The following is a 19,571-nucleotide window of genomic DNA, read 5'->3' on the forward strand; positions in this document are numbered from 1 at the left end:
AGTAGGCTGTTGGCCATTGTTGTGCCATTGGTGAGCGTCTGTGGCCCTAGCTTTGGTGGTGCCTCCCGCATTGTTGGTACTAGTCGGACCCCTGTCGGCGACTATTTCGGTCGATTGAGTGCGAGTGTGCGAATCAGTGGCGGAGCCAGTACAAGAGAACAGAAGTGGCAAAAGTGAGAAAACAATACAACCTGAAAAAGGCACACATAGAAGGCTTTTCTTATTCCTCATCTAAACATCCCAACAGGTAGACATTTTCCCTAAATGGTCATCGGGAACATAGACTGTATATAAATATGGACACTAGGGATGTAATGGTATTTGTATTCGTCACGCAGTGTCACGGTACAGGCGTCACAGTTCGGTGCACGCATTCATACGATGAATACGTCAGAGTGAGTAGCCTATTAAAAAAAAAAAGAAAAAGTCGAGTCCTTCAATCCAGGTGACGGTAATGAGCCTAAAAGCTGCCAGCTAACGTCATCAGCCTATAGAAGAATAAAAACAAACGAAGATGGCCTGGCGCCATCTTACAAGTTAGGATTTGTGCAGTATGGCCCGAGAGCGGAGCCATGCGAAGCTGCGATAGCAATGACCTTGGCAACACTCCAGATTCACTCGACTTTTCCTTTTTTTTTTATACTACGTTCTGCTCTGTTGCCAACTGGCAGTCATCATGACATTACATCCTGTTTCTGTAGCGTCAAATAACTAACTAAAACAAAACTTAACCTAAAAAAATGGACACCTGAACTTGCATCAACATTATATTAACAATCTGAAATGACCGGCCCAAGTTCCATCCACTAACATGGAGGAGGTGGAGCTTATGACCTATACTGCAGCCAGTCACCAGGGGGAGCTCTACTTGCTTTGTTCCGCTGTCCATCTTTATACAGTCTATGATCTGGAATAAAAAACTGAACTGATTGGGCATGATTCAGGAGAAGCAAGCTATGCACAACAATTTGTAGCTTTTCTTATCAAATCCTTGTTCTACCAGTTTCTTCTTTTGAATGACAATCCAGATGACATGATACCAAGTGGGTGGCGCTATGGCATTATTTCATTTAGATGCAGAAAGTATGAGGTAATTGGCATGTCATTTTTGCGGTGTGTTCAAGTGCAAAGTTTTGACCAGGACTCCATTAGCTGGTGCCAGTTGTCAGGTGTTGGTTACGTGAGTTTGGGCCCTAAACACAATAGCATCTGCAAAAAAAAAAAATAGTGCAGAACACAAAGTATGATCATATGGTCAGCATTAAAAAGCAATCAGAAGAACGCCAATATAATTCCAAACCAGCCCAAATTTGGATCACCCAACCCAAACATATTTTTATCCACAAAATAAAATTCAAAAGCACCCAACTGAGTGTGAAACCTCCTGATCTGATAACACTGACCAGTTTAGGACACTTTTCATTTTATTTATTTTTTTACAGCTGTGGAATTGTCTGATAGAAATACAAAACTACGCATTTCATCATACATTTCTACAGTGTGCAGTAGCCTAAAATGAGTGACTACAGACAGGCAGATGTGACAGCAAGATATCTTATTATCATCACTGCTAAACACCCTGCTAAAGTACAGCGGAAGTCTTACCAAAGACATGAATATCTGAGTCATACTGCTGAAATTACAGTTATTGAGATATAAGATTTTATAGACTTAAAATGGCGTTTTAAAATTTGCTTTAAAGCAGCCACGAGTTTTGCCCTGATTATCTTACTCCTATGCTTGAGGAGGACGTTTCTGCCTTTTCAGCAGAATTTAGTTTCATTAATCCCTTCATTTAACAACCGACTCCAACTCCACCAAGTGCTCAAGGCTCTCATTCACCAACTGTTTGCAGATAAGTCTCTTAATAAAGCTGCTAAATCTGCACGGCATTGTTCTATGCAACACTTACGCTGGTCGCACAGCAGACCTTGCCTTCCGAAGGGGCAGAGGCAAACGGCCTCCAGTGGTGACTTCGGGATGCATGTGGCTCCGTGACTGCAGGGGCTGCGCTCGCAGGCGGTGAGCTGGCACAGCAGGCCTGTGTATAGCGGGGGGCACTCGCAGAACCAGTCCTCGGCATCACTAAATGTGTAGAGAAACATCATTAGGCCGAAGGTTAAAATGGACCATGACATGTCATGCTTGCGCAGCGGTGACCAGAACACACAGGGAGAGGAGTGAGGATAAAACAACCTACTCTGAAATGTATGAAAAGATGTTAAGAGTCTGACTATTTGCAATGTAGCAGATCTACTGGAACACAATTTGAGGGACTGCAGATAACGGTGGAGAAAAACATGAATCCTGTTATAGACTTATTCATTTCAGTAGGGGCAGATATTTCTTTGCGTGTCTTTTGGTAAATGTAAAAATGCTCACCTTGAAAAATAACAGCAGAAAGCAAAAGATTAGTAGCAAACTCAAAACCAGTTTATAAGTCCTACTCCCTCATTCTTTTACGTAAGCTTCCTATTTTGCAAGAAGAGAGGGGTGCTCTAGCATGTGAAGTGATATCCAGACAGGGACTTTGAATAAAATGCTCTAAAATGCACACAGCTCTGAAAGGTACAATCTCAGATGGGGGAAGCATTGGTGGGGTTTCAAATCCATAAATTAATAATGTGCTTTGAGAAGCAGCACTGCAGGATGTATTGCTCCATGAGAAAATGGCTTCTAAAAATGAAATATTTACATTCTGTCACCAAAGTTGAGCATTGTTACATATGACGGTGGTGAAATACAAGAAAAACACTGAAACTTCTGCCATGTGATTATTAACAGGCTGCTTCGAGTTCAAGATATTTTAAGGCACAGCTGCACACTGTCGCTGCCAATTGTGACTATTACTTTTAAGGGAACAGTCAAAGATGGAACACGTCATGTACCGAACAGAGCAGGGATTGTTATTTTTTATAGTCTTTGACAACCTACAGGAGGAAGAATCAAATATTTAATGACGCTGCACCTCCTGGTGCAGCCGTGTTGACTCTGTGCTTTGAGTGCTGCTAATTTGTCCCTTGCATTGTCACTTAGTGTTTGTGTTAAAATGTTGGTGACATACGAAATTGTGTGGCTTTTCCTCCAGAAGCTCCAGTTTCCTCCAACAGTCAAAAGAATTCCTTGAAGCGGAGATGGGTGTGAATATGTTGGTCTGTATTCACGTTTTCATTGGGATAAACTAGGAATGGAAGCTACATGACTCTGCACAGGAAAAGTGAGCACTGAAAGTAGAGACACACCTCAGCTAAGGTTGGACAAGCACATAAAAAAATAAAGAAATATAGCCTGGTGTAGTCAGGATTTCATTTGGATTTCATTATGGGGTGTGTTTCAGAGAATAGAGAAAAAAGACTCTGTTGGCAACTGGTTATTCCTACAATCAACCCCAGCTATTTTTTGTATGCAAATTCAACTAGATGGCACTCAGATGACGTGGATGGCTATACTGCTGTTATTCTTCTTTCCATCACTACATAAAGCCCAAATCCAAACGATGTGTTTGGCCTGGCAGACCTTTGTGGGACCATAATCAGTTCCCAATGGAGGGGTTCCAGACCAACTTTCCGCTAAAAAAAATTTGCCAAGTTGGAAGTTAGTCTGCATCTATTATTTATGCATGCTGGACTTCATCAATATAGAACATACAACGGTCAGGCATAACATTATGACCAAACTGTTGTGATTCATCAGAGAATGGACATGGGCCTTCTGAGGGTGTCCTGTGGTGTCTGGCTACAGAATGTTGTTAGTGGGGGGCTTTGGGTCTTATGGGTTTAGGGGAGGGGTCTCTGTGGATCAGGCTTGTTCCAGTGCATCCCACAGATACTGGATCAGTTTGGGATCTAGTGAATTTGGAGGCGAGGTCAACACCTTGTGCTGTTTATCATGTTTTTTTTAGTTGTTCCTAAACCGTTTTTGTGTGTGCCTGTGTCAGGCTGCATCCTGCTGGGGATGGCTGCTGCTATCAAGGAGTGTCATTGCTATGGGGTGGGGGTGCCTGATCTGGTCTAGGTGGGTGGCACATGTCTAAGAGACATCCACATGAATGCCAGGTTCAAACTTATGTACATAATTTACTCAGCTTTGACAATTTTATGAAATAATCCAACTTCACACTTACATTTAAGTGCATCTACCATCTAGCTTCACCCATTTTGAACATGCAATGGAAATGAACTAATTACCTATATAATCTCATATATCATTTGCATTCTCTTTTAAATGAGTATAATTCTGTGAGAACCCACAGAGAAGGGTACGCTTGGAATGTGTGATGGCTTCCTTGCATGTGCCATAACTGTCATGATAGACAAGACAAGACTTGATTAAACACTAGTAATCATCTCACGTGAAAAGCAACTCCATATATGGCATTGTTGAACCTTGCCCTTCTTGTATTTCAAATGTTTCTCTGTCCCCAAATAATGACAAATATAGTGTTTCTTATACGGTATAAGTAAATGTTAATTGTGGACTGGTTTGTGGCTCAGCTGTGGATTTATTTATTAACTTATTTAAGCCTTTTGTCATGAAGCAATATTAATGACATTTTACTGAATTTACTGGGGTAAACAAAAATTCCCATTCACTGAAAGCAGAAATCTTTGTCTCCCTGTGAATGTCCCATTTAGATCCCCAAAAGCATTTACGTAGATAAAGCATTAGAATGAAGATCCAGATCATGTTAAATGACTGTGAGGAGTAAACACAAGCAGCAAATCGTTCTGTCCACAAAAAGGTAACGTGTAGATAGAGCAGGGGAAAGAACACGGTTCGAAACACTTGAGTTTTAATTGGCCTAATCAAAAAACTTGATGTGTGGGGTGACAAAAGGTTATTTTAATTTGCCAGAGGCAATCACTTTGATTACAAAATTGTCGTAATGTTTGCAGACTAATTTGAATATGTTAATCACAAATGCATAGAGTCGGAGCCCGCCTTATCTCACGCCGTTCAAAAAAAAAAAGCCCACCGCCACAGCACGCACGCTGGATAAATTATTGAAGAACACATACATTTTTAATCTAATAAGTACCAGATAAAATGATGAATAATTGACCGGTTAGCTTATGATATCCCTGTCAGCTGGAACAATAAGCTGCACAGCCACATGCATTTCTCAGATTTCATTCCTTGTAAGTTATTTACAGAGCACTTCTTTTCAAGTGTTTGTTGGTATGCAAATATGCTTCTACAGTAAAACACTGATGAGGCTCTGCTGCCATGAAGTCTTCAGTTCTCAGGATGAAAGCATTTAGCCCCCTTCATCCTTTGTTAAAATGAAAAAGGACCACTGGGTTTAGCAGATATTATTTGTGGAGAAAAAAAAACAGCTTTCAATTTGCTTTCCAGCATTGTAAAGAGCCAATTGGACACTGTTATGCTACAGAAACTATAATTATTGGGAAGACGGCGGGAAAATCATTTGAAAAGCGACTAGTGCTTCACTCGGTTATTTGTCATTTAAAATTTATTGTCAGCAAAGGCAAGCGGTATTTATGCATGGCATTCACCTGACATACTCCAGCCAGAGTGAGCTTGTACGAGTGGACGGCTGTTCAATATCTCCCTGACCTCGTCCAGGCACCCTTGCAAGTACTGCCTTGGTGGTGAAGAAGAGTCTTTTGAAACATAGTGCTATAGAAACACACACAAAGATGGAACTTGAAATAAAATCCTTAAAGAAAAGAAGCATAAAGTGAGAGGGAACGTTTTTTCAGGGGATGAGGGAATATTTCAACAGTCCAGCCTAGAACATGCTGTGCTTTCTGTAACACTTTTGAAACTATACATTCACATGTTAACACTGTGCACTTTTCAAATAAGCCAGGGTATTTATTTTGACTTCATCTTGTACTTCTACTCCTCCCGATACACTCGCTGAACAGGAAAAAGCCTCATGTAAGACAGTCCTTTAATACACTGAATCCACTGCCTCAAGGTCTCAGAAAGTTGTGCAACAATAAAATTTCTTGGCATCTCTGTATTTTCACTAACAATTTAACCTGCAGGTACGTGTTGGATATGCAATAAAACACAGACACAGGACCCAGAGAATCATAAGGACCAGAGACAGCGGCCCTACTCGACAGTGTGTGCGCATTAACACCAGCAACAGCAACGGTAACCTGGTCGGCTCACAGTTTAGCGACAAACCGACTCCAGACCCATATTTCAAATGACAAACGGCTGAGTAAAAGCATTAACCTCCAGCTGGATACGGCTAATCATATAAACGGTAACACAGGGGTTTATGTATTTAACATGTGCATCAAACAAGCTGTGATTTACTGCGTGTGGTGGACCTGTGAGGGATGAACATGTGTATCAAATTAGTTCATGGTGCCTGATCCAGGTGGGATGGACTAAAACTTGCCCACTGACATGAAATTAACAGGAGAAATTGATTTTTTCATATGATCCCTATAGCTGAAAATCACAACATTTCTATAAAAGCTTCACGGAGGTCTAGCTGCACACAGAAACACACACATTTATTTAATTTCCATTGAATTTCCTCTAGTCTTTGATTGGTTGTATCAAGCGACAGGCTCAGGTCAAAAGTGAGTCAATCTCCATAGACTTCCTTTTAAAAAAACAGAAAAACTTCACAGCAGATTTACAGCACGGTATATTACAACGTAAAATATGAAAAATTTTGGGCGTGGCCACTATCGCTCCCCCCTCTTTGCCCATTTTTGAGCAGTCAGGTGCTGCCAAGATGGCGTCGACCTGAGCCACCACCCCGAGCTTCAAAACTGCCCCTTCAAGACACCTATGGGTTTCGCTCCCTGATAACCTGTTGAGTCTGATGCTGCTCTGGCACAGGTTTAATTCCAGCCTGTGTCCTTTGCTGCATGTCATAACCTTTCACACCCCCTATGATTTCCTTATGAGGCCAGAAAAATACTGAAAAATCAAAAAAAGAAAGCTACGGCTAATGTCACAGAGGATTCCTCCATCTTTATCTTCACTGTACGGTTTTTCCTAGGGCTTTTTGCAAGAATGGCCTCTGATTGTGTCTGACTTTTAACTGCTTTTGAACATAAACATATTTGTGGGAGTTTTATCTGAACTTAATAGAAAAAAGACTGAACAATTTGATGGTTAAATCCTAGGCTTTCAAACACAAACCAGCTGTAGAGTAAACGATCACCCTGTGGTTTAGCACACAAGCGTCTAGCAGACCTTATCAACCAGTTGTCTTTTTTTTTATTTTGAATAATAAATCATAGGTCCTGGAGCGGTTTTGGAGGAAGAGATTACTTGAGGATACTTTCACACTCATCCGGTTGAGATGTTACTAAAGTTTCCCTGAGACATCATCAATCCACAGAGAAGAGAGTCCTCATCACTGAAGCTGTTTTTCCTCATATAAGACACAGAAAGATGCACACATTTGTGTATTTTGTGTATCAGTCACATGCTCAAACCCTCTCCCGTCAGGCTCTTAAAACGATGAGAATCATTTTTTCTGACAGTTAGCATTTTTCAGACTGTCTTTTTGAGCTCATCACCCGTGACAGACGTAATTCTTGCAGACTTTCCTCGCTGCTTCATTTCGGCGGTAAAGACGTTATGTCCTCCGCGGCTGCAACACGTTACACAATCCTTCAAAAACTCCCGCAGGCCTAACTGGGCTAACAAATAACTTTTACTGCCAACTGCCTCGACAGAAACCCACTATAAACTGACTTCAAAACACTGGCTAACCTAGCAACATTAAGGCTAACACGTTCTGCAGAAGGGATTAATGACATGGTGCTCAAATATCAGACATACCCTCCCCCACTGTTTCAATCCTAATCCCTAGATAAAAAAAGAAAAATATGTGTCTGGTATTCTTTGTCATCAAATTCCATGGAATGAAATCCATCTGATCCTACTAATAAGTGTGTAGGCCTGCAAAGCCTCTGAGACCATGCGATGCATTTTTGTCAAACACACATTAATAAGCCACATCACTGCATTGTACGGCACAGTCTGCATAGCATCGTATATTGATATTAAATTATCTCCCACAAGCACAGTCTTCCTATTGTAAATACCTATTGCAGAAATAAATGTGTCCACAGATTAAAAAAAATAATTATTCCTGCTTTAGTAACATTTGCCAACACCACAGTACCCTGATGTTACAGGAAATTTCTGGGACGTTTTTCATATTAAACAACTTTTTTGCCCGTTTTAAAAGATTTACATCTGCTGCAGGACACAGTGAGCTTGGGGGTGAATGCCAAAGGCACGATAGGGATGTTGGAAATAGACTGATTAATACATTATTGTTTTTGGTTGGTTAATGCATTTAGTTGATAATAAAAACTATACTTACCACCTTGCGGCTTTACGCCTCCGCATACAAGTCGAGTCGCAGTTTGCAAGTCTGTCCAGACTTGTATAACACATGTAGTAGTGAAGTGAACATTTTGTATATTAATGACATCACTTAACTTTTGCATAAAAATTTGCCATAAGTCGTACGCGAATTCTTGACTTACGGCTAAAGACATGTTTAAATGAACGTTTCACTTTCACATGTTTCTTTATGGCTAAAATTTACTTTTGAACACCAATTTCCAATCAGTTTGTCCTCGAGTCCAAGCGGGCATTTGTGCCAAATTTGAAATAATTCCCTCAAGGCATTCCCCTGATATTAAGTTCAAAAGAATGAACCATATAGTCTTATAGAAGGATGAACAATCGGAAGCATAGTTTATCACATACGTGTCAAACATACGGCCTGGGGGCCAAAACCGGCCTGCCAGAGGGTCTAATCTGGCCCGTGGGATGAATTTGCGAAGTGCAAAAATTACATTGAAGACATTAACTGCAATTTTACCAATAAAAGTAACTGCTATTCCTAGGGTTCACACAGATTCATTAAGACTTGTGGACATAACACAACACTGAGACCTGGAACTAAAAATTGCATTTCTTTTTCTTGAGAAAATGCCCAATTGTTCATTAAATGTAAACATTTTAATAATGTACTTCTTTGCACTAAGACAAAGGGAAACATTTGGAGTTGTCGTCATTTATAGGTAAATACGCTATCATGTTATTGGTCCGGCCCCCTTGTCATCAAACTGGGCTGTATGTGGCCCCTGAACTAAAATGAGTTTGACACCCCTGATTTATCATATAGACAAAGACTAGCCTGAGCTCTTAAAAATCTCTTTACAGAAAAAGACACCATGGTAAAATCTCTTTTCTGTTTAGTTCCACTGGATCTCATTTGGTATCAGAGGTCGAACTGATAAAGAAAAAAAAAAAAAAAAAACAACAAACCAGAATGATGAAATGCAGACGAATTTCTTGCCACCATGTTTTTTTTTTTTTTCATATTGAGTTGTGCAATTGTTTCCATTTTAATAATTATGTAATTATTATCAGTTACTTCTAAGTATGTCAAGGTTACACCGAGGCTCGTTTTTAAACCAGCAAACGTCTCCATGTGTAAAAATAACTTTAAACATAAGTTCATTTGGCCAGAAAAAAACACCCTCATGCACTTGTTTTGAAAGTCCTCGTCCTCCAAAATTCAAAGACGCAAATGCAATAAACTCTGTAATGAGCAAGTATTCTGGGGAAATATTCTTCAGGGACTGCGATCGCACACAGGATGGTGTGCGATCGCGATGTTTGTTTCTGATGCTGAATTATAATAATTGTTTCTTGGACCTTGAGTTATTTTACAGGTACTTTGAAACAAGTATAGCAGGAACTCTGATTAAGATAAAGATGGTTTCACTTTCTTTGTGAAGAACTCTTGCCGGCAGTGAAATTGAGCATCGGGAGAATTCACAGTTAAGTGGTGGACTGAAGTTGGGAGAGCACAGTACAAGCAAGGCGCCGTCTCTACTGAAGCCAATTAGTAAAAAGATTTTTTTTGTCTGCACAAGTTCTGTTCTGAGTGAGAATATACTGTAAGTCTGCCCCATCTTCTCTAACAAAGTTAGTTCACACAAGATAACCATTCTCATAACCATTATCAAGTTAACTTGCGAACAAGTCCAACTTAAGAGACCTTGGTATTTGGGTAACAGGCAAGGATATAAGAGGAAGTTTGTATGGCAAATATGAAGCTACTGTTTGAAGCCTGATAGCTTAGTCAGTGGAGATTTAGTCATGCAGGTCATAGTGTGTCTGAATCAAAGCTAAAATAAAAGCAACTTGATTTGTTCAAGTTATTTTTGAAGACGTTTTGAAGTGGCAAGTCCAGTGGTCTTTGTTTTAGGCTTACCAGTTACATCCATCAGGCATAACTTTATGACCACTGACAGAAGAAGTGAATGACATTGGCCATCTTGTGACAATACAATGTTCAGCTGGGAAAATTTTGGACCTGGCATTCATGTGGATGTTGCTTAGACATGTAGCACCCACCTAGACCAGACCAGGCACCCCCACCTCATAGCAATGACACTCCTTGATGGCAGCAACCATCCCTAGCAGGATGTAGCCTGACACCGGTACACACACAAAAATGGTTTAGGAACAACTCAAAAAACATGATAAACAGCTAAAGGTGTTGACCTGACCTCCAAATTCACTAGATCCCAAACTGATCTCTGGGATGTACTGGAACCAGCCTGATCCACAACGGTCCCTCCCCTCAACCCATAGGACCCAAAGGTCCCCACTAACAACATCCTGTTGCCAGACACCACAGGCACCCCCTGAGAAGGCCCATGTCCATTCTCTGATGGGTGACAACTGTTTTTGAGGCACACAATATTAGGAAGGTGGTCATAATGTTATGCCTGATCGGTGTTTATCTAAAAAAACATGAATACAAGGGAAACTTGACGTGTAGAGTTTTTAAAGTGTTTCACCACTCATCCAAGTAACTTCTTCTGATCTAAATGACTGGAGGGGTTTAAATAGGAACATCTTTGGATGTTGCTCATCAGAAATCTTCATGATTAGTGTCCGTCAATGACCAGATACTTACCTATAGTTGGAAGAAATCGTTTCTCCAATGAATGGCAATCTAACAAACTCTTATCAGCCAGCGCCTACAGTCTCAAGGTGAGACGTCTTGGGGACTGATGAAGGAGACTCCCCATCAGTCTGTTAGAAATGAGGGAGCTACTTGGATGAGTGTTAAAATGTCTCCAGGAAAGTCCAGTTGTCCTTATTGTCAGCTTTTTTGTATAAACCGTGACCTGGATGACTGGAAACCTTCACAGCACCCACCAGAACTTTTAAATATCACAAAGTAGCATGCCATCTCTTATTGGTTTCATCTGCACTAAAAAAAAACAAGAACAAAAGAATTGTAAAAATACCAAGTTTTACAGGAGGAACTAATGCCTGGATGTAAATGTTTGTCTATTGACAAGTCTACACCAAATAAAAATGTTAAAATAATACATTGTTTACATGTAGTTTCTTTTAAAGTAGATGTAAAAGTTAACCTCCATGTGTATATAAAAAACAAAAAAATAGACAAAAAAGCTGAGTTTTACTGGGAGACTTTCTAGTTCCCATGCCCTAAACATAGACACCCTACAGGCTGCTACCACCTGCTCCCACAAAAGGTTCACTGCATGCCCAGACAGAGGCCTAAAGGGATGCCATCAGCATCAGCACCACAGCAGGAAATCCACAGTCAGAGACCAAAGCATCCAGGTGCAAGTCACTTCAAAACTGGTCACATGTACATCTGTACCTGGATAATAAATCTCTGACTGGATCGACACAGGTGTTCACATTTTCCCCTAATGGGATCTTCTTAGCTTTTTTTCTTGGGTTTGTCATTGAGTGTGTATGGTGCATACATCTTGAAAACTATTTCCCTTTTAACATTTCCACCTGCTGCGTGCGGTCGTTCTAATGACGTATGCGCAACCTGCCGCTGAGGTTTATAAATGACAGACACCAAGCATCACAGAGCTGGCACTCAAGAATAACAAGGCCACAGTCTTGAGGTGCAGATTGCCTGGCTTTTAACACTAGTGTCCCTTAAATACCTGATATGTATGTATCACTCACCAACCACTAGCCATTATCCTCTCAGCCATAATATCGATATTTCTACATGGCCAAATGAAGAGAGAAAAAAACACAGGAACAGTGCACAAATCACCCCAACTGAACCCGTGATAAAAATCCTATTATGTTGTGGCGGTGCAATCCAGGACAACTAACACAATGAACAAAGCTCTGTGAACTCGCAGTGACCCCGGCAAGCTGTGTGGTTCGAGAGGATACTGCAATAACGCATATTCATCACGCAGATAATTGCCAGGCCTACTCTGTCCCACATGACAAGCCAATGTGACCACAATGCCACTGGCTCCTAATTGGTATTCCTAGAGCTATTCATATTCCAATATTCATAGTGCCCTTTTTCATTTCCTGTTTAATAAATGCTACTGCTAATCGATAGTGTCATAGCACAATGAAGAAGACATTTAGAGCAGCTATTTTGCAGATTACCTCAGGTGAAAGAGCATCATGTGTGGTTAATGCATACTTAAAAAGACCAGCAAGATTGCTGGTAAGTGGGCTGTGATGGCAGCCTGATGTGCTGCACTCTATAAAGATGAAAGAAGAACAGATCTACATGTATTTAGAGTAGCATGAGAGACAGCGACCACTTTTCCAGGATAAAAAAAAAGAAAACAAAATCACATAATGTATTTTACTTTTCATTCTAAAATGAGTCAAAGGTGATTTAAAGGGGGAATAAAATACTTTTTGGCCACTGGAGGGCAGCACAAACAAGTTGTAAACAATACTGAAAGCTTGGTTGAGTGTTAACATTAATTGAAATTTAAAGGACGCAGACGAGGACAGTTTTTCTTTCCTTTATTCACCTCACTACCCACAATATACCACCCTGCATACAAAAGCTAAAAGGGGGCCGTGTTTTTCACGTAGAAAGGCAGAAAGTATGTCAACCTAACGATTATGGCGAATTATGTCGCCATAACCCTACAGACTAAAGTTAAATTGATTCGTAGTCTCTCTGTTTTTGTTTTCATGGTCGCCTGCTGTTTGCTAACTTCATCTGTGTAGTGTTGGATAGGTAGAGCACAACATGTTTTTTTAGAGCTTCTCCACAGAAAAAAGCTGATCGTTCCGGCGGGAAATTATGTCGGTAAAGTGTAAAGATTAAAACTGAGTGCTGAAAAAAAAAACAAAGAAATAAAGCGAGATGCTCAACCGCTCCTCACAGCTGAGATAAATTACAAGAATAGTTTTTTGGCCAGTTTGTCTCTACGAGTGACCCCTTTCACCTTTAACTGCATTTTACATTTAGATAAAAGTTCCTCCAGTGGAAACAACGGCAGGACTGGATGGCTCTTTAAATGTTATATAATGTCAGACCATCAGCAGGAGTGAGAAAGGACTGAGCAGGGAGCTGAAGAAAAACCAAGACATGGCCAACATTTGGCTGACCTCTCTTAATGTGCTGACTCCTCACAGAAGTGCTGCTGTCCTGAGGGAGAGCAGGAGCCATCACGGTAAAGACAGCACTTTCCTTTTCACCTGAACTTCTGTTGCTGCACATTTATTGTCTGTTGTGCATTTAACCGGGGTTTTGCTACAAACTCTGCTGAGAAATCAAAATACTCGTAAAATTAATCAGCCTGCAAAGCTGCAGCCTTTGTGAGTTTGTTTATAGTTAAATTAAAAAGGATCTGCTTTTCTGCAGAAATACACTACTGCGCTTCTGACTCTTTCCAAACTTCACCATTAACACTGAAATGTTGCATAATGCACCACGGCTAGGAGATAAATTTGAGAATTTTAAAATTGCAGATTCATTTCATCCCTATACGATTATGAAAACAAATCATTCATTGGAATTATTCATTAGAATTCTCCAAATCAAATTTTCACCCTGAGAGTCATTAATAATGAATTTATACTGCTTTTCTGCTGGTAACCAGTCCCAGCCCAATATTCCACAAGATACCTTTGAGTACCTCCACACTGAAATTAATCCAGTGCCGATAAGATAAGCTTGGCAACTAAATAGCTCTGCATTAAAAAAAAAGGTCAGTGCAAGGGAAAGGAGCTGCCAAACTGTCATTTCTAGCTGGGCTGAGAGCGTTAGTGAATGTTCAAAGCATGCACAGCCACAGTTCCATTTTTTTTGGAGATTGGAAAAAACAATTTAAACTGTTTCTACAATGGATAAACAGTCCTGCACACATCAAGTGTATCCAGTGCTTCTTTTGTTTGCTGCAGGCAGAATTGTACCACTAGTTCTGCAGCGGTACTGCAATTCACTTTATATCTGGATTCCTTTTGTGTGTGTGTGTGTGTGTGTGTGTTTTATTTTTTTAACAGCAGGAAAGTGTGTCTTTGTGACTTTTGAGTTCAAAGGTAGTTAAGTAATGTGTAATTAGGGTAAAGGTGACCTAGTACCTGACACAGGTTCCTCCGTTGCGACAGGGAAGGTGTTGGCAGACAGGCGGGTCACAGTTCTTGATGTTTCTCCCGCTCAGCGCCTCGCCCACCAGGTAAATCTCCTTTGAGTTGACCTGAAGTTCCCTGATACAACCAATGAATCTCCTCTCTCCTTTTGCACCCCTGTCATGCATTTCCCAGTGGGATGAAACATCCCCAAGAAATATCGGTCCAAAGGTTCCCTGCAGATAAAAAAAAAAAGAAAAAAGAAACGTTAGAAGGCCAGTGATCAGTCTTGTGGTTTGGTAAATCACACTGAATCCTACCCCGAGTACATGTCTCCCTTTAAGCTTTGCAGAAAATATAGTAATCTTGTTCAGTTTTTCACATTATTTTTGCATAAATTTACCACTTTGCATCACGTATTCTTTTATTTCTTTTTTTAAGTCATTTGCAAGGGAAGGTACTGGGAATGTGTGAAGCGGAGAATAATGGGTGTTGTCATTCAGCCATGAATTCATGATTGAGTGACTGAGCCCTAAAAGAAATGAACAACCACTGTCCTACAGGAACAAACCAGTACTCTTATTTCTCATGACTTCTCACACCAAATGATAATACACATCCGGACACACCGAGAGAGAGAATACAGTATCTATAAAACACTGCAAGCTTTCTTTGATGTGCGAGGTAATTGGGTAGAATTAATAAAGATAAATTCTGCGAACTCGCAGCTCATCCTACCATAACGGTCAATTTAACAAGTATAATTGTGTCTGCTGCCAATGTAGAGCTGCATAAATAACGCAGCGAAAATCTCATATTAGCATTAAATTACATATATTTGATTCCCTGCAGTGACCTCTGGTTATTCAAATGAATATTAAATACTACTTTCACTCGGTTTACATAACTGCCATACTTATGCCATACATGACTATTCATTTGGGAAAGACAAATTAACATTCACCACAGCTACCTTATACATTCTGTTAAGTGACATATTAACAGAATAGATTTTAAAATCGAACTCCCCTGCTTTATAGTGATTTTCTGTTAAATGCATAATTAGGTCAATCATTTATTGTACTTTGTGTAAATGAGCTCCTTTTACAATTTATAATTTGTTGTTAAATAATAATAAAAAATACTGATCCAGATCTGAAAAAAAATGTCTACTCTATTCCTATGGCTTCGCTTAAAGGGGAATTACCGTTTTCTACAACCTGGACCTTATTTCTGCCATAAAATACGATCGTTTACTCACCCATATAACTTTGGTGTCATTTGGAGTCGTTTGGACGATATTTAGACCCGCGTATATCCATATAGTGGGAGTGACTGGGGCACCGAAAAGCAGCCTCTAAATAACGCATTATCTGCTGCGAAACTCGTTCATTTCACCAATATTTTGTTATGATACGCTAGTGCTATTCCCTGTTGAGTCCAGAGTTACCGTAAATGCATATAAATGTGGATGAGTGATGTTAGCCTTCCTGTCGAGCAATTTTGAAGCTCAGTGTGGTGGCTCCATCCGCTGCCACCTTGGAAGTGCCTGCCTCCGCCTAAATACAATAGACACACGGCTAATACAATAAAATACACCTCCAAGCAGCTGTCACTAATGAGGATATCAGCTATAAAGACAAAATGTTTTTTTTTTGTTTTTTTAACTATGTTGTAAAAATGGTAAAAATGGTAAAAATGGGACTGACTCATTTTTGGAGTCAGCCTCAAGTGGTCATTTGAAGAACTGCAGTTTTTCTCAATTTCACGTTATCTTTATTTTCCAGCCCTGCAGGTCGTCACTTGCATGGAACTCGCACGTAAAAACCGTGAAGATGTCAGACTGCGCTGTATCTTATTCTTTACCGTATCATATCTGTCATAATGTAATCTGAGCAGCCATGTCAGAATTTATATGTCTTTAACGCCCCTCCAGTGTGACATCCGTCATGGCCGCATGCCGGCACCGGAGGAGAGGCGCTGAACAGCTGCAGAGGAGGTGTTCAGAGGAGAGACTGCAAGGTGCTAGACCACATAATCATCTGGGATGTTGGCCTAATGCGCGCTTTAAATGACATGGCTGCTGCACATTTGAAAGCCTATAAAAGACACGGATGACGGGGGGTTTGCGGGGACGCGTATGCAATATCACTGCAGAGTTAAGAGCCCTGCAAGTGTCTTTAACAAAACCGAAGTCTCAAATAAAACAAGCGGCCGCGGTCGGACACGTTTACAATGAGCTTAACTGTATTTGTATATGATACCGCTATGAGCCACTGAGGCTACTTGATGAGGGTGGGCTGATATGGAATGACTTTATGGTGCCTTCAAGTATGTTTACCATGTTTATGTGAAGAGTCCATTTGAAAGGCCCACTGATGTGATATTCATGGCTTCGTTAAGTGGACTCACTCAGCTCACAAGAGCCGTATGCTCATTTATGAATTTTATTTGAAGGCAGCACAGTGTGGCATCTATTTCATTATCATACGTCTAAATATTCGTCTTATGGGCATGTAGGTCATTTTGGATGAGTAACTCAACCATAAAAAGAAAACACACTGTCGCCTGGCAATATGTGAGATTTAAGACAAAATACTTCTAAAAACTCTCCTTCCTGTGATGTCTGATGGCTTCCAGTTAAAATTACTATGGGGGTTAAGCAGTAACGTTGCATTTCTGCGACATTAGTTAATGTACAAATTACATCCTTGGTTAACTTAAACATACACATATCAATTTGAATAATTCCACATTAGTATTTCAGAATCAGCTTATACACATAAACTTGCTCATTCATGTCCCAGTTTCTTCCCCACCTTATGGAGGTTTGCAGCTGTCTCTAGTTTATAAGCAGCACTGGAAGGGAAGTGCGCCGTGAACCCTGAGAGAGTTCAGTTGCGTGTATACGGACCGTATTGCCATGTTGGCGTCAATTAAAGAGGATAATTCAAAGAGAATCCATAGCTCGCTCATTACCCCGCAGCCCAGAGTGACCGGAGAACACTACCCACCAAGAAACATTACTTATAACTTAACATATACCAACTTTAATAATACATGTGGTCAGTGTTTCACCGAGAGCCTGATGAGGCTCAGCCGCCTAGACCGGAAACTGACAGTAGCTAACTGCATGATCTCTCTATGTTTCTGCAGCCAGGATAGACTTTAAGGAGCTTCAGCAGCTCAAGTTCTTCTTTTAGGAATGAAGTCATTTTATTTACGCAGTGCATCGCAAAATCACCCTATTTGCGTCCAAGGACAATTTTAACATTTTACTACAGATTCTATCCTAAGCAAGGCATCCTGCAAGATGCTTCTTTTATTGTTATGTACCAACAAATTTGATTTTATTCCCTTTCTTCTGCATATAATTTCAATAAATTTGCATTAATGCCAAACTTTTTACATGCCAGCTGTTTAATCTGGCTTTAATTTGATTGGTGTTAAGTGCTTTTGTCAAAAACACTTAATTCACGATAATAATCATACACGCCGGCAAAGGTTAACTAGCAGCCATCGTAGTAAAAATAGCCCTCGTGTAATGAATGTGTTACCAACAAAAAACACATCTTAGCGTCTCGAATTAGAAGACCATAAATCACGCTGAGGGAGTGGGGGGAGGAGGGCGTGTTGAGCCGGTGGGAAGGTTGAGCCCCTCTCCTCGTCTTTGAACGTGAAAAACAAAAAATTATTAATTTAATAACAAATATAGATGTTGTTCATCAAATTAATGAGCCAGAATGAAAAGACCTGCCTGTGATTAACAAGTGAAACCTAGCCTAACGCTACTTACATGCTTGCCAGTTCTGATCATCTACAGTAAGCACCGTAACAGGTGCACATGTTCTTAAAGGGTGCAAGGGCACTTCTGTTTTTTTTTGGTAATTTTTCTATTCATAAAGGACCTAATGTTACTTAAAAACAATGTTTTAGGCTTGCTCTGATAACATGTAGTTATCAAACAGCGCTGGTGATGTTGCTGTCATGAATTCTATAAGTCATTAATATGAATGATGACACTCCGTTGTTCAACGTTGCCGATGAGAAAAGGTCAATCCTTCTCAGGGACTGACCCCTTTGATTATCCTTTGAATAGGAAAACATTAGCGCCTAATAGCCATGTAAACACTTGATCCGATTGTTTCCCTCTGTGAGGAATGAGTACGCCATTTCAGACTGTGCCTGTCCCACGTGTGGTAAAAATCTAATGACGTGATGAGTTTCTGGGGGAGACAGAAACACGGCTGCAGCTAAACAACCAGTTGTTTTAATGAGAGTCTGAAAGGACGAACGTAGCTGGAATCGATGTGGGCAGCGACGTTGAAAATGTGGGTCAGCCTCAGTCTGCCTGTCATTAAAGTGTGTGGGGGGGGATTCTTCTCCTTCTGTTATATTTCAACACTTCACAGCGAGCAGAACCAATTTGCACATGTTATTAAAGTTCCATTCTGACTGACATTTTGGGGCATGTAAACATACACCAATCAGGCATAACATTAAGACCATCTGCCTCATATTGTGTAGGTCTCCCTTGTGTCTCCAAAACAGTTATGACTCATCAGAGAATGGACATGGGCCTTCTGAGGGTGTCCTGTGGTGTCTGGCAACACAATGTTGTTAGTGGGGGCCTTTGGGTCCAGATACTCAATCAGTTTGGGATCAAGGACTGTCATTACTATGGGGTGGGGGGTGCCTGGTATGGTGGGTCCTGGGTATAGGTGGGTGGTACATCCACACGAATGCCAGGTCCAAAAGTTTCCATGGTTCATGCTTTGCTGGATTGGTCAGTGGTTTTAATGTTGTGGCTGATCGGTGTATACATCTCATCAGATCATTTATTTATAGCATCCAAGTAAACAGTTAAGCTGGACTCTCTGATCAGAATGAGTTCAGCCAGGCGGATGAAATATTGCCAGTAAAAAGCAGTGATATTTTAGTTTAACTTCAAATTCACCTGAATCCAGAAAGGTTATTTAATAATGTACTAGCTACGTGCATAGAATGCCATTTAATTTAATCCAAACTGCAAACTGCAAAGTGACACTGAGTGAAGATGGCAGTAGCATAGCACACTGGAACAGTTCTCTGTGAAAACACACTGCAGGTAAATGAATTAGTTAATCCAGACATTAATTATGAATTAAAATATGATCATTTCTGATTGTGTACTCGTAAATGACCAAATCCTGTCA

At 40.4% G+C, this 19,571-nt stretch overlaps 1 protein-coding gene across 1 annotated transcript in view; it reads right to left on the minus strand.

The window, feature by feature from the left end:
• The window catches only part of eys (eyes shut homolog), a 160,438-nt gene that overhangs the window by 15,197 nt on the left and 125,670 nt on the right, over nt 1-19,571 (minus strand). Inside the window, exons 40-41 of the mRNA XM_084562427.1 lie at nt 14,389-14,612; nt 1,913-2,085 (exon numbers count right to left, since the gene is read on the minus strand). Coding sequence (XP_084418553.1) covers nt 1,913-2,085; nt 14,389-14,612 — 397 coding nt within the window. The remainder of the gene's footprint in view (nt 1-1,912; nt 2,086-14,388; nt 14,613-19,571) is intronic.

This window comes from Chelon labrosus, assembly GCF_963514085.1.
Source record: "Chelon labrosus genome assembly, chromosome: 15".
Lineage (NCBI taxonomy): Eukaryota > Metazoa > Chordata > Actinopteri > Mugiliformes > Mugilidae > Chelon > Chelon labrosus.